General features: G+C 39.4%; 2 protein-coding genes across 4 annotated transcripts; both read right to left on the bottom strand.

The window, feature by feature from the left end:
• Positions 1 to 33: 33 nt before the first annotated feature.
• Positions 34 to 3,768, bottom strand: cgasa (cyclic GMP-AMP synthase a). The gene is made up of 5 exons (XM_084375269.1): positions 2,721 to 3,768; positions 2,405 to 2,618; positions 1,685 to 1,942; positions 1,317 to 1,416; positions 34 to 1,151 (listed from the first exon to the last, which is right to left on the bottom strand). The coding sequence occupies exons 1-5, from the start codon at positions 3,612 to 3,614 to the stop codon at positions 821 to 823; spliced, it is 1,797 nt and encodes a 598-aa protein (XP_084231395.1). The 5' UTR covers positions 3,615 to 3,768; the 3' UTR covers positions 34 to 820.
• A 1,222-nt stretch (positions 3,769 to 4,990) lies between these two features.
• Positions 4,991 to 14,207, bottom strand: eef1a1a (eukaryotic translation elongation factor 1 alpha 1a). Of its 3 annotated transcripts, none has more exons than XM_084375760.1 (8): positions 14,030 to 14,207; positions 12,498 to 12,678; positions 12,223 to 12,402; positions 8,464 to 8,760; positions 7,881 to 8,031; positions 7,413 to 7,669; positions 6,856 to 7,090; positions 4,991 to 5,835 (listed from the first exon to the last, which is right to left on the bottom strand). In XM_084375760.1, the coding sequence occupies exons 2-8, from the start codon at positions 12,639 to 12,641 to the stop codon at positions 5,711 to 5,713; spliced, it is 1,389 nt and encodes a 462-aa protein (XP_084231886.1). In that variant the 5' UTR covers positions 12,642 to 12,678; positions 14,030 to 14,207; the 3' UTR covers positions 4,991 to 5,710. The 3 variants fall into 3 exon arrangements, with proteins under 3 accessions (XP_084231886.1, XP_084231887.1, XP_084231885.1); XM_084375761.1 differs by having other exon boundaries at positions 12,498 to 12,681; positions 14,000 to 14,207; XM_084375759.1 differs by having other exon boundaries at positions 12,498 to 12,681; positions 14,030 to 14,203.
• Between the last annotated feature and the right edge of the window lie 1,006 nt (positions 14,208 to 15,213).

Genomic DNA, 15,213 nt, shown 5'->3' on the forward strand with positions numbered 1-15,213 from the left:
GATCTCCATTCAACACAATAATATCAAAACCACTTGGAAATCTATCACCAATTTTATTATCATGTGGCATAAAGAAGCAGATGAAAGACCAAATGTAATCGAAAAGTCACGCAGGTTTATTTGTTCATGTCCCTATTTCACATTTTAGCCGAAATATATGCAAAATGTATTTATTTATTCAAACATGTTTAAAATAAAATGATAAATGAAATAAAGGCCAGAAAACAAAACAAAGAAAACAAGATTATAATTAACACAAAGTTTCAGTAAACGTTTCAAATACAGCAATCCATGTTTGAAAAGGAGTTGGAAGAAGTTTAAATCTTCTGAAAACCCTAATGTCAGAAGTTTCCAACAGTAGCTTTGTGGAATTTTCTTCAAACTTGGCACAAATGTCTCTGACTCAAGGATGAACTGATTAGATTTCGATGGTCCAAGGTCAAAGGTCACTGCAACCTCACATTTTGTGAACGCGACATCTCAAGAATGCCTTCAGGGAATGTCTTCAAATTTGGTATATAGGTCAATTTGGACTCGAGGATGAACTGATTACATTTTGGAGGTCAATGTCACCGTGACATTGTGTATTGTGAAAGCACTATCTCAAAAATGCCCTGAGGGAGTTTCTTCAAATTTGGCAAAGGTCACTGCAACCTTACATATTGTGAGGTCGCAGTGACCTTGTACCATATTGTAGCTTCTCAGGAGCTTTACCCTCTTTAAAGCAGAGGCATATAACCACCAGGGGGTACTTCTAGGTATTTTAAAGATGTTTCAAATGATATCACAAGCCAAACACTTGAAGTTTGTAGTGAAGTTGTCACTGGAATATAGGAAAGTCCTTGTCACATTCCTCCCTGATACGACAAGCCAGACTTTTACATTTCTTTGGGCCAGGACCAGAGAGCAGGTTCTGAGTTGGGATGAAAAAGTTGCTGAGTTTACCGCTTTCAAGATGGGCTACAAATTCATCCAGGAGCAGCTGAAAACAGTGGCTCAGACTTGAGGCACTCCAATCACTGTCTTTAGTTCTGGAGCAGCAGGCATGTAGGAGCGTGGTCTTGACGTGGTAGGAGCAGAACTTGTCAAATGAAGAGTCACTCTCCTTCAGCAGACTGAGAAGGTGCTTTAGGAGCTTCAAACAGTCCTTCCTGTACGTGAAGAGAAAGGAACAGACTATTATGGATTCTCGCCTAATAGGACAATAATTAAATTATTTCCAAACAAACTTTAGATATGATGGAAAGAAGATGACTTGACTTGACTTGAAGATGACAAAAGAAAATCATAATTTAGTTAAAAGATTCAAATCTAACCTGCAGCAGCGCGCTCCTTCTTTTTCACAGCACGTTTTCTCCGATCCGTGATTCTTCAGTATGGCCTTCTCAATGTGGGAGAAAGAAACCCGCCAAGAATCTGTGTGTTACAGAAGACAAAATAATCAACTTTCAGGGGAACTTGAAGCTTCCCCTTTTTTCCAGTTCTCATTCATTAAAATGCTTTTGTGAAAGCCACATAAGTGCTCACATGACATCAGACAAATGGGCGGCAGGCGGCAAATGTTTTTCTTTCAAGTACTAGAACTCTAGGCACGAGCTTATAATATAAATCTGCTTAACGTACATGTTAAAAAGCTCTAAAAGTCAAGATCTGATTATGGTTCACCAGTTGAGAGAAGACTTACCCTTAGCAAGGACCCCGTCATTCTCCCTTTTACCGTTGCCTTCATATTTTGGGACGAGATAATAACCACGTAGCTTGTAATCCCTCTTTACTTTGGTTCCCAGCCAACCCTCTATTTTTAGGCCGTCGGAGGTGAAAGGTGGCCAGCTTGATTTAACCATGAGACAGAGGACAATATCCAGTGAAATGGTGATAGATTTTACTGTTGTGATGAGGGTTACTGCAGGGCAACCTCTTTTCTTTGTTGTCACCTTCCATTCTGAAAGAACAAACAAACACAATCTAAATGTTCTCCATTCATTAATATGTTCACAGTGTTGATACATCAGACATTTCCACCCTTTTTTTATCATTTTCATTCAATATTGACATATGTTATAGCCGCAACGCAAGCTTTATTAATGTCAAATTTCAACCAGTAGGATTATTGTTTCATTAAAAGGAATTAACATTTTAAAACAAGTCCCCTTTTACTTGTTTAATGTTTGTGGATGACAAAACGTTAGCTGAGTTTCCGTGCATGGGGTGAGAGGATAATAATTAAATTGTTTATTTTGGTTGCACTTATCCTTTAAAAAGGACTGCAAGGTGTTACGGTTGCTAGTATGATAACAGATAGTAACATTTTCTCTTTGCAAGCCACCTTTACTGGTTCCCACACTGCATTTGACCAACTCTTCTCATATCTTGACAATTAAAAAGTACTTGTTTTGACGCTCACCTGTAAATCCCTTGACACTTTTCTTCACTTCTTCCCTGAACTCTGTGAGCATGTCACTGGCAGACAAGGTGTCGTTCTCTTGAAATTTCTTCAGAGGGCTGCTGCCACGCTTTAATGACACACTGTAAAAGGCTCCATCACCCTCGAATGGTTCAACGCTCGCTCGGTCGACAGGCATGGGCAGCATGACATCAAACTCATCAGGATTAGAAATCTGTATACACAGAAATATGCAATGACATAATTCTTCAAATAAGTAACCGTACAGAGAATAGATGTATATCTGCAAACTAAACTCTAAACTAAAGTGACTTACCTTTAGATTTTCATAGTAACTTCCAGTACGTAGTGGTTCTCCTACTTCTTTAAAGCATTCACTTTTCTTTTTCATATGCGTAATGATAGCACTTGTTATTTTATTGACAACTTCCGATGCGTCTGATCTTTCGTTCTTCTTAATCTTCAATTTGTCCAGAGTTGTGGAGAGGGTAGAGTCCACTGCAGCTTTTTCTGGTGATTTCACTTTGTTAGCACATCTTTTTGCTTTTACGATGTCTTTTGGTTTCTCTAGCTGTTTCTTTGCTGTCTCTTCCACAAATTGTGGAGGTAATTTGACCTTGTCAGCACAGGCTTTTGGCTTTGTGATCTGTACGGGAGCATCTGTGTTGTCCTTTGATGGCTCCTCTGCAAATTTTACTAGTAATTGTGCCTTTCCACCACGTGGTTTTGCTTTGGCGGCCTGTGGAGAAGCCTTTGTGGCGTCCTTTGGCATCTCTGGCCGCATCGTTGTCACCTCCTCTGGAATTTTTTCTTGCAATTTGGTCTTCCCACCACATGTTTTTGCTTTTGCAGCCTTTGGAGAATCCTTTGTGGTGTGCGTCTTTGTTATCGCCTCTGTTGTTTTGGGCCTGGCACCGCAGGTTTTGGCCTTTGCGTTATCTGTAGGTGTCCTTTGCTGCCCCTCTGTGCTATGTTTTGTGGTCTCTTCCTTTCGTGTGCCCTGTACAGATGACTTCTCCTCAGGGTGTTTTTTCTTTTTCTGCTCCTTTGGTTTCGGTTCCATTGTGGTGCCACTCTGACTCTCTTCTCTATTTTCTTTCCCTGCACATCTTGGCAGAGATGCCGGTTTCATTTCCTCAGGTCTAGTTTTACTCTTGGCACACTTTGTGTCAGGACTCTCGTTCTTGCGTGGTCTCCCTCTGTCCGTCATGATGGCACAATGACAGGAATGAAACTGCCGCCAGACTTAAACTCACTGTGGTTCCGGTAAGCGTATTAGAACACGCCCCTTAACTATCTTTCATACAGCCCTAAAGCTGTTTGAATCTTTGAAGGGATCTGATATTTAGACATTTTGTGTCCCATGGTAGATTAAAGTACTGATTTTTAATGGTAGATGTGTTTATATGGTCCTCTTCGAATTCATTTAAAAATAATTCACTATTCTATTCTATTCTATTCCTACACCAACAGCTACATCTTGTGGACATGAGGGCGTATTGATTATCTGATGTTTGTCAGACTTGTCCCAAAGATTTGGAAAGTTACAGGCATCTGTTAACGCATCACTTCCTTGCAGAGATGGCAAAAGTACACACATTTTACCCTGAAGTAGAAGTACAGATACTCGGGTAAAGAAAGTAGAAGCACTGATTAAACTTCTTTAGTAAAAGTAATAAAGTACAGGCTCTGAAATGTACTCAAAGTATAAAAGGAAAAAGTATCCCTCTGAAAGACATTTCTACCAGCATTCCTGTGCAAAGCCAACTGATCCTCACGTCATGTTAATGTAATTTAAAGACTATTAAACTTAAAGGTAGAATCAGTAGGATGCGTCTGAGCTGTTTGTAAACACAACAGAAAGATAGTTGATTGTTGAGTCTGACTCCCAGGACATTAAATTCCCCCACTAATGCCTTTTCTCCCCGTTAGTCTCCCTCTCTGTCTGTGTCTCTTTTCTAAGTCTGCTCTAAAATGTTTTTCTCTCCTGTGTTTATGACTTCAGAACATGTGGGGGGAAAAAAAGTTGCTTAGTTTTTTTCCAGAGAATTTATTTTTTCATGTCCGTAACCGAGTGAAAAAACTTCTTTTTTTCAGCAGAAAAAAAAATGTAGGAGAAAAACTTTTTTTTTCTCCTGCCAAAACTTTTTTTCACTTAGTTTTACGCATGCGTTTTTTTCTTTTCCTGATTTTTTTTTTTTCTCCTGAATCTTTTTTTTCTTCACATTTTCATACAAGAAAGTTTTTTTTTGTTTTTCCTCCTGAAGTTTTTATTTGTCTTTCGGTTTCACACTTTTTTTTTTTCACATTTTCACAGATGGAAAATAATATTAAGCAATTTAGAAAGATTATCCTGGCCACACTTTTTTCCACCACTATTCAAGTCATAAACACAGGACAGAAAGAAATTTAGGACGCAAAATAAAAATAATCTATAATTCTCAACTGCATTAAAACTCAAGTAACAAGCCTGTTTTGGAAATGTAAGAAGTTGAAAGTAGAGACATTTGTGTAAAAATATGTCAGAAATATTCAAGTACTCTACTCAGATACCTGAGAAATCTAGTTAAGTAAAGTATTGATAAAAGACCACAGCCAAACATTTTGGTTGAAACATGTTTAATGTTGCGAAGAGGCTCATGCCATCTTACAGTAAGGTGCAGTAGCTTATGCCAATTTAAGCTCTTCAAGTGCAAGTGCAAAGTTAGCAAAACGCCAATCAAAGTGCCTTAAGAATCCACAGGTGTCCTACTCTGAGTCCCTCGGCAAGGACACATTTCGACCATTTGTTTTGAGAACTTTTTAAAGCTGAAACACAACAAATCACTAAGTTCTACTAAACTACCACTCAGAAGAACATAGTTTTAACTTCTTGCCACAGGCTCCTACAGAGCACCATGGAGTTGCAAACAAACACTAAAAGCGGGACGACATGTACCATGTAAAGTGACCAGTACCTGCACTCCAGAGAGCTAAAGAGGTGATACATTTCAGGACCTCTAATTGTTCAATGTCTCAATATCAATATGACAGAAAGGTATTGCAATGGGCCAAGTTGACAGTGTACATTTAAAACTACCTGTTTGATATTACATTGCACGTAATGGTAATCTAACCACGGAAATGGAGTCAGGAGTGCCGCCTCAAGGATCTAGATGTTTTTTCTTTCCTTCGAATGCTTTTGCGATGCATTGTGATGATTAACCAGTCTTTGATTATTACGTTGAAGTAGCCAATTGTGGGATGGAGTTGGATGACCGATGTCCTGCCCTGGGAGACCTTGGGGTCGGCAGAGTAGCACAACATTCATTTGTTCCTCTGGGCCTTCTGGGCGGACTTGGTGACTTTACCAGTGGTGGAGACCTTCTTCTCCACGCCCTTGATTACACCAACAGCAACGGTCTGACGCATGTCGCGCACCGCAAAACGACCTGCAAGGTGAAGAAAAGTAAAGGTTGATGTTTTTTGTGGTGCTTTCATCTGGTGTGTACAGAAGTCCTGAGGGGCAAGTGAGGAAATGTTCTCTGGTGATCCATTTTCTAAGTCTGATCAATCATAAAAGAGAAAATTTCATTGGGCTCATTGTGTTTGTTTTTGTAATACTCATTTTGACCACAAGAGGGTGACATTTACCACTGCCTTATGTTGTAAACACAACTTAAAGCATTCATGTTTTCTTCCAGGGGAGTTTTGATTTCTCTGTAAACACTAAACACAAGAAACATCTATTGTGCATTAGCAGGTTGTGTAACATTACTGTCATGTCTTTGTTTTGGTGAGGAATGCGTTATAATCTGCAGTCAGTGTCACGTGTGGAATATTGTGTATTATCAGCAAGTCAGATCAAACAGGAACATTTAATGGCCTCATTCTGATATATGTGACTTTTCATGTTGCATCATAGTTTATGGTTACAAAGGTTACTGTCAGTACGAGTACAGTACTTTTGTGTTTTCTTATGTTTTATGCTCAAAATGTGTACAACTGTTAAGCTGCGTTGCGGGAACCTGGCTTTATACTTTAAGTTATACACATGATCTGAGGAAAGTTTGTGTCCGTGCATCGACCATTGAAAAAAAAAATTCTCCTGGGAAAATTTTTTTTTTTAAAAATCGGCTAAAAAACATTTTTTTCGCTGTTTTACACATGAAAATCTTGTTTTTTTTCTGAATTAAAAAAAAAATTTATTTCACGTTTTCACAGATGAAAAAAAAAATTTGAGGAACTTAGAAAAATTATTCTGGCAAAAAAAAAAAAAAAAAATTCCAGCAGTTCTCAAGATCTAAACAGGAGATGAAACAATTTATATCTGACTTAGAAAACAAACAATGTCTTCACTTGCCCCTCAGGGCTTCCACAGTTATGACCTACAGTGGAGTCATAAAGCCTTTGATGGGGGGAGAAGTGCGATCAGTAGCTGTTGAAATTCAATCCTCTACACTTGAACTTACCGAGTGGAGGGTACTCAGAGAAGCTCTCAACACACATCGGCTTGCCAGGAATCATATCCACAATGGCAGCATCTCCAGACTTGAGGGATTTGGGGTTGTCCTCAAGCTTCTTGCCGGAGCGGCGATCAATCTTTTCCTTGAGCTCTGCAAACTTGCAGGCGATGTGAGCCGTGTGGCAGTCGAGCACAGGAGCATAGCCGGCACTAATCTGTCCGGGGTGATTAAGGATGATCACCTACAAAGCAAAGAGACAACACGGATGGCATATTAATAGAGAGATTACGTCCTTCCTTACTGCAAAGACTGGACTGTTGGCTCTTTCAGTGATGATTGCTGGGATTGTCTTATTTTGAGTCAACTCTGGGTGATGCCTTCAGCGTGACTGCCACTGGGGCTCAAGTGAGATTCAAAGAAAACTTTTTTGATAGGAAGCATAAAGATAGATTTTGAAACAAATATTTATCCAGACTATCAGTAGTTCTGACTTAAGAAAGAGCTGATTGTGTTAAATCATGCTGATGTTTCGTTTCTATAAATAGATCCCTTGCATTGTCTACCTGAGCAGTGAAGTTGGCAGCTTCCTGCGGTGGGTCGTTCTTGCTATCACCAGCTACATTGCCACGGCGAATGTCCTTGACCGACACGTTCTTGACGTTAAAGCCCACGTTGTCGCCAGGGAGTGCCTCAGTCAGCGCCTCGTGGTGCATCTCAACAGACTTCACCTCAGTAGTCACATTGACCGGGGCAAAGGTCACCACCATGCCAGGCTTAAGTACGCCTGTCTCCACGCGGCCTACGGGCACTGTTCCAATACCTGAGAAGAGGTTCAGCACAGAGAGCATTTAGCGAAGGACATTTAAGTCAACATGAAGGCAGTTCGGACGTAGACTGAAAAAAACAGACTATACTCTGACCAAGAGGTGTTTCATACACCATGGATCGAGAGCCCATTTCACAATAAGACCCACCCACTATTCCAACAACATTTAACTTGATCAATTTCTTCTAATCAGTTTAATACATGCCTCCAATCTTGTAGACATCCTGCAGGGGCAGACGCAGAGGTTTGTCTGTTGGACGGGTGGGCGGCTGGATGGCATCCAGAGCCTCCAGCAGTGTGGTCCCTGACGCATTGCCTTCTTTCCTGTTGATCTTCCATCCTTTAAACCATGACATCTAGAAAGAAAAAGACAATGTGCCATATTCAGTTCAGAGGATTTAAGTTTGGGATCACAGCAGAAAAAGAACAACTAATTGGATTGTTCTTTTTTTAGTCGCAGTACATTTTTAGGTAGACTAATTTTGATCAAAAGGGCTCAGTTGGCTCATTTTTTGTGGTAAAAGTTAGATTAAGTTTGACAGTGGCCTTTGATGAGCCATAGTTGCATAGAGCTGATTTGAATACCTAGCACAAGAGCACTGCTGTGGTATTTTTGTTGGAAGGGGAAAAGGGTCACTGAAACTCTTGACAGTCGCAGGAACTGGTTGACCTTCGTGCGACAGCTTCCCATCCCTGGGACCATCCATGCAAATTAGTATTCAAATTCAAGCTTGCTAACATGCTCATCTTTCTAGCATTTGCATCACTCTTCTGTGTCCTCTACTTACATTGGGGCTGGGCTCCAGCATGTTGTCTCCATTCCAGCCTGAAATGGGTACAAAGGCAACGGTGTCCGGATTGTAGCCGATCTTCTTGATGTAGGTGCTCACTTCCTTCACGATTTCCTCGTAACGCTTCTGGCTGTAGTTTGGCTCGGTGGAGTCCATCTTGTTGATGCCCACAATGAGCTGCTTCACTCCCAGAGTGTAGGCCAGCAGGGCATGCTCGCGGGTCTGTCCATTCTTGGAAATACCTGCCTCGAACTCTCCCACACCAGCTGCCACAATCAGCACAGCACAGTCTGCCTGAAGATGCAAAGATCGAACGTTAGTACTGTTGGTGCACAGCAGCTTTGACCATAGCATTCATTAATTTAAGGGCAAGCGTTTATAGTGTAACGGTAGAAGAAAAAAGCCATATTCGTACTGGGCCCTGTTTGTCGCTAATTTAAAACATCAATACAGCCGATCTTATCTCGTCTACATATTTGAGCTGTGAATGTTAATGTGGAAGGTAATTTACGACAGATTAGCCTGGGATTTAGATCACAGATGACCTCAGCAGTTATTACAAATTACTACAAGTCCTCAGGTAATACTAGTCCATGCAAATAGGGCTCAAGGTGAGATAGGTCATGTCCTACACAATTAAGAGTTATACATTTGATAAACATTTCTTTGATATGGATTCTGGCATATTTAACGGTACTACTAACTTGAATACAACAATGTGGACAACTTACACTATTCACCTGGTGAATGGTCTTGCAAGGTATAAAAGTCTGTTCTTACAGAATCCCTGAGGGGAAAATAAGACAAGTCTGATCTAAACTGTTTTCTCTCCCGTGTTTATGACTTGAGAACTGCTGGGGAAAAAAGTTTAGCCACGATAATCTTTCTAAGATTCCTTTTCTTGTTTATTTGTGAAACCGAGTGGAAAGAAATTCAGGAGGAAAAATTTTTTTTTCTGAGAATTTTTTTTTCTAGGAGAAATCTTTTTTCATGTGTGAAAAAAACATTTTCAGGAAAAAACATTTTCAGAAAAGATTCATTTTTTTCATCCATGAGATTTTTTTTTTTTCACAAAAATCCAGAGATTTTGTGAAATTTTGAAAATGAAAATTGAATGAAATTTTCAATGTGAAACTGAGTTAATTTTTTTTTACAGTGGAATTTCATTTTTTTTCTAGGATAATTTTTTTTTTCATGTGTGAAAAAAAAAAAACATTTCAGGAAAATAAAAAAAATTCTTTCATTTGTGAAACTGAGTGCGTTTTCTTTTTATTCTGCTATTCTTTCTCAGATTCCTTTAATTTTTTCCATCCATGAGATTTTTCCTTTCACAATAATCCAGAGATTTTTTTTTTCTTTCAAAGAAATACATTTTGTGATTTTTTTTTTCTAGTATTTTTTTTCATGTGTGAAAAAAAGATTTTCAGGAAAAAAGATTTTCAGGAGAAAAAAAGATTTTCAGAAAAAAAAAAAGATTTTCTGGAAAAAAAAGATTTTCAGAAAAAAAAAGATTTTCAGAAAAAAAAAAGATTTTCTGGAAAAAAAGATTTTCAGAAAAAAAAGATTTTCAGGAAGAAAAGATCTTCAGAATTTCATGTTATTCTGATTGTTATGACCCTATAATATAATAAATGCCACTTTGAATGTAACTCCTCTGTGACGCTGGCTTTCTTGGGAGTGAAAAGAATGGGGACACATGTTATGTCCTGGGCTCCCCGTAGACCAGGGGCGTAACATGATGATCAAAAACAAATCCATAGCATATTTAACAGTATTACTAACTTGAAATACAACAATGTGGACAACTTACACTATTCACCTGGTGAATGGTCTTGCAAGGTATAAAAGCCTGTTCTTACAGAATCCCTGAGGGGAAAATAAGACAAGTCTGATCTAAACTGTTTTCTCTCCCGTGAAATCCAGAGATTTCTTTTCAATGTGAAACTGAGTTAATTTTTTTTTACAGTGGAATTTCATTTTTTTTCTAGGATGATTTTTTTTTTTACATGTGTGACAAAAAAAACATTTCAGGAAAATAAAAAAAATCTTTCATGTGTGAAACTGAGTGAGTTTTCTTTTTATTCTGCTAATCTTTCTCAGATTCCTTTCATTTTTTCCATCCATGAGATTTCTTTTTTCTAGTATTTTTTTTCTCATTTGTGAAAAAAAAAAATTTAGGAAAAAAAAGATTTCCAGAAAAAAAAGATTTTCAGAATTTTTTGTTCGTGTGTGAAACTGAGTGAATTTTCATGTTATTCTGATAATTAAAAACAAATCCAGAGATTTTTTTATAGTGTGAAACTGAGTGATTTTTTTTTTGTAGGACAATGTTTTTCTTTCATGTGTGACAAAAAAAAAGCATTTTAGGAAAATAAAAAATTCTTTCATGTGTGAAACTGAGTGAGTTTTTTTTTTATTCTGCTAATCTTTCTCAGATTCCTTTCATTTTTTCCAATCATGAGATTTTTCTTTTCACAATAATCCAGAGATTTTTTTTTTTTTTTCAAAAAAAATAAATTTTGTGAGGTTTTTTTTCTAGCATTTTTTTTTCATGTGTGAAAAAAAGATTTTCAAGAAAAAAAAGGTTTTCAGGAAAAAAAGATTTTTTAAAAGTTTTGATCATGTGTGAAACTGGGTGAATTTTCATGTTATTCTGATAATCAAAAAAAAAATCCAGAGATTTTGTGAATTTTTTTGTAGTTTTTTTTTTTTTTCATGTGTGAAAAGATTTTCGGGGAAAAAAAAGATTTTCAGATTTTTTTTCATGTGTGAAACTGAGTGAATATTCATGTTATTCTGATTGTTATGACCCTATAATATAATAAAGGCTACTTTGAATGTAACTCCTCTGTGACGCTGGCTTGCTTGGGAGTGAAAAGAATGGGGAGACGCACATCATGTTATTTCCTGGGTTCCTCATAGACCAGGGGCGCAACATGATAATCAAAAGCAAATCCAGAGGTTTCTTTTCCTTTTTTTTCATGTGTGACCAAAAAACATTTTAGGATTTTTTTTTCCTTTTCCTATTAGAAATCCTTTTTTTTAAGGGTGAAAAAAAGATTTCAGGAAAAAAGATTTTCTGAATTTTTTTTCATGTGTGAAACCGAGTGAATTTTATTTTCCATGGGATTTTTTTTTTTTTTTTTTTTTGTCAGGAAAATTTGTTTTCATGTGTGACTAAAAAAACATTTTAGGAAAAAAAAAAATCACTCTCACATGAAGAAAAAAGTTTTCTCCTGAAATTTTCTTTTTCAGGTGTGTTTTTTTCAGGAGAAAAAAAAATCCAGAAGGAAAACTTTTTTTCACGTGGGAAACCTGGTCGAAAAAGAAAAAAGATTTCAGGGAAAAACATTTTTTTTAGGATGTACATTTTTTTAATTTGACCTGGTTTCACACATGAAAAAAAATCAGGAGAAAAAACTTTTAATGTGGTTACAAAAAAAAGTAATTCTGAACTTTTTTTGCAAAAAATGAAGGAACTTAGAAAGATCCTGGCAAAACTTTTTTCCCCACCAGTGTTCAGGTCATAAACACAGGACAGAAAACAGTTTAGCTCAGACTTAAAAAATGGATCACCAGAGTTTAAGATTTCTTTGCCTGCCCCTTGTGGCCTCCGTATGTTGTACTATAACTTGCAGGATAAGATGACAGACATCCGTCTTTGTTTCTCAGAGGCACAGGCGTACAAAAGGACCCCACAACTGCCGTACAGCATGTAATGCACACAGAATGGCTGAGCATCCTCATGTTACACACCTGGGAGGTCCCAGTGATCATGTTCTTGATGAAGTCCCTGTGACCCGGGGCATCGATGATCGTCACGTAGTACTTGCTGGTTTCAAACTTCCACAGCGAGATGTCGATGGTGATGCCACGCTCCCTCTCTGCCTTCAGCTTGTCCAGCACCCAGGCGTACTTGAACGAGCCCTTCCCCATCTGAGAAATAAGGAACAGTTAGTTATTTATTGTATTATTTATTTCCTTTATCTTGAGGAAAAGACATTGGCAGATTCCTTGGCGTTGCTCCTCACCTCAGCAGCTTCCTTTTCAAACTTCTCGATGGTCCTCTTGTCGATGCCCCCACACTTGTAGATGAGGTGGCCGGTGGTGGTGGACTTGCCGGAGTCCACATGGCCGATCACGACGATGTTGATGTGGAGTTTCTCCTTTCCCATTGTGACTGGAGCTGGCTGAGGTCAGGAAACTGTCTGTCTGCTAAAAACAGTATTAAATTACAGTTAGAACGGGGTGCAGGTGGTTTGCACGGTGGGAAACAAAAACCTTTCATGCTCTAGTTATTGCACAGGTTGTTTGTGCGTCGCAAAATAATCTTCAAGGGTGGAAAAGACTCATTTGTAACCATTAGAGACAGTAAAGATGTTGGTGATTTAAAACTGTTGGATTGGGCTTTATGAGATCACAGATGAAGATTCGCTGCAGCACTGGGGATAAAAACACTAGTAGAGTGCTAATGACTCCCCAGGTGAGTGGCGCAGAACAACGAAGACATCTCTCCAGGGTCCTCAGCTCACAAATAAGAAGACTGCTGTCTCTACAGTTGTGGATATGTTTACAGGAGGTTACTCCTGACAGACAGGAGATGTTTTCGTAAACGGTGCATCTCAGAAAATTAGGAATCGGATCAATGACCACTGAACTGCGCCAACAAAACCCTCCACCCCTCCTACTCTGTGCCTCCATCCATCCACACCTCTGCCCTCCTCTCTCACATCCAGCCTGCCCTCCTCTCCTCTCCTCTCCTGTCCCGACTCTGTTGTGCACCGACACATCAAAACAAGCCTCTCGTGTTTTCACAGCACCGTCCCCCCCCCCCTCCCTTTTTTTCTTTTGCTTTCGCAGACTTACTACAGCCTCAACCCGAGCCAGAATCCTCCATTTTGTCAGGTCCAAATTACTGATAGGGGTAGCAGCCATTTCTCAGACACTGCAGTGCACTGACACAGGTTATTTGCAGAGGAGGAGGAGAGTAAACACTGCTGTTAATCTGTTATTGTGATAACCTTCAGTGGAACAATCTGCACAGGCACAACAAAGTCCTCTTTTTTGATCCTCCAGGTGAGTGAGGATTTATTTCATCGGGGTCTAGTTTCCTCCAGGTGGAAAAGCCCTGTAGCTTAATCCAACTGTAACATGAAGCCCCACTTGATCTTGGCCAGACTTGCTCAGGTGAACTCTGTGCCAGGACCAGACAAACATCTACATGCGCGTATTTGTCTCATCCACTCATGTACTGTGGATATAACGTCACGACAGCTGCCGCAGTGCGCTTTAAAAGTGCGAAACCAGGTGAAACTGCGCACAGTGAGGAGGAAAAAAAACCCAAAACAAGAAGCTTTATATCAAATGTTTGAAGGATTTAAGTGAATGTCAACCTCTCCGCCATGATGCGCATTAACCAGCAGCCCGCTTTTTTCTGCATCACAACAATATTCCCAAAACACAGCATGGAGTCTGAGCCGCTGTTTGGAAAAACTCATTTATCCTCCGTGAAAGCATCCAAAACAAGACCCACCTCGATGCATAATCGTGTTCAGTGTCGTACCTGAGAGCTGCCCGGTGTCAGGTTAGGTGCAGGACCGGAGAGGAGAGACGCTGATCCGGTTATAGCGCACAGGACAGGAGGAGGGAGAGAGGAGGGTGTTACGTAATTGCGCGCCGCCGCCGCTGCTGTTCAGCATCACAAGCAGGGACCAGGAGAAGTTACCCTGCTGCATCCATTATCGGACACGACCACGTTTGTTTGTGTCCTCGCACAATATCAACAAACGGAGCCCTGCAGTCCGACCAGCTGAGCGTTTTAACCCTTCCCTGCTCTTCCCGGCTGTTCTACCTGCAGCAGTTTGGCGTTGTAGAAAAGTATCAGAGGAATTAAATCACAAAAAGCTGCAGGATTAGTGTCTGATAATGTAAGCTGGTGGATACAGAGACGGTCTGCGCTGTGCTGGTTTACATCTGGTGCCGGTCGTGTGAATTACGCGCAGCAGGTGCAGCGCTCACCTTTCCAGACGCTCCCTAGCTGGATTAAAATTAACCCCCGTGCCTTCACCTTGTTTTCCACTGCGTCTGTCTGCAGCCTGTCTGTTCATTACCACACGATGAAGACACAGCAGGAAGGCAAACAGGAGGAGAGAGTGATCCTAGTAACCTCAGACAGTGTGTCGTGTCCTGAAGAGGCCGTTGGTTTTTAATCCTGGGGACAGTTTTAAGGGATGTTTTTATGAAAACGGGGCCACTGATAACCTTTAAAGCCACGGTGAAGTATGCAAACGTCATCATATCAAGGATGTTTTAAATAGATCTGCATTAAATAAAATCATATTTGTTGTTGTTGTTGTTGTTGTTGTTGTTGTGACTTGATACAGAATTGGAGACTGTCTGTGACAACTATTGTTTTCTTCAGGTGATAACTGATGTTTGAAATGATCATCTGCAGTAAAAATAAACATCTTATTGATCTGTTGTTGACTGTTTATGTAGTTGATGTCACTTATCTCTCAGTGATGTAATGTAACTAAGTACATTTACTCGAGTACTGTACTCAAGTACAATTGGAAAGTGCTTGTATTTCCATTTTCTGCTCCTTGATACATTTTGGGGAAAATAATTGTACTTTTTACTCCACTACATTTATTTGATAAGTTTAGTTACTAGTTACTTTGCAGAATCTGCTGCATCAGCGACATTTTAAAATTAATTTATTGGCGAAAAAAAAATTTCTGATTGGGA

This window comes from Pagrus pagrus, assembly GCF_965226575.1.
Source record: "Pagrus pagrus genome assembly, chromosome: 15".
In the NCBI taxonomy this organism is placed as follows: domain Eukaryota; kingdom Metazoa; phylum Chordata; class Actinopteri; order Spariformes; family Sparidae; genus Pagrus; species Pagrus pagrus.

Excerpts from the sequence above, each read along its gene's own strand:
- cgasa (XM_084375269.1), bottom strand. The coding sequence starts at position 3,614 with ATGACGGACAGAGGGAGACCACGCAAGAACGAGAGTCCTGACACAAAG. Across the intron at positions 2,619-2,720 it reads GTTACTATGAAAATCTAAAG|ATTTCTAATCCTGATGAGTT; the intron begins GTAAGTCACTTT and ends CTGTGTATACAG. Across the intron at positions 1,417-1,684 it reads TGACGGGGTCCTTGCTAAGG|ATTCTTGGCGGGTTTCTTTC; the intron begins GTAAGTCTTCTC and ends TGTAACACACAG.
- eef1a1a (XM_084375760.1), bottom strand. The coding sequence starts at position 12,641 with ATGGGAAAGGAGAAACTCCACATCAACATCGTCGTGATCGGCCATGTG. Across the intron at positions 8,761-12,222 it reads TGATCACTGGGACCTCCCAG|GCAGACTGTGCTGTGCTGAT; the intron begins GTGTGTAACATG and ends TTGCATCTTCAG. Across the intron at positions 7,091-7,412 it reads CTGCCAACTTCACTGCTCAG|GTGATCATCCTTAATCACCC; the intron begins GTAGACAATGCA and ends TTTGCTTTGTAG.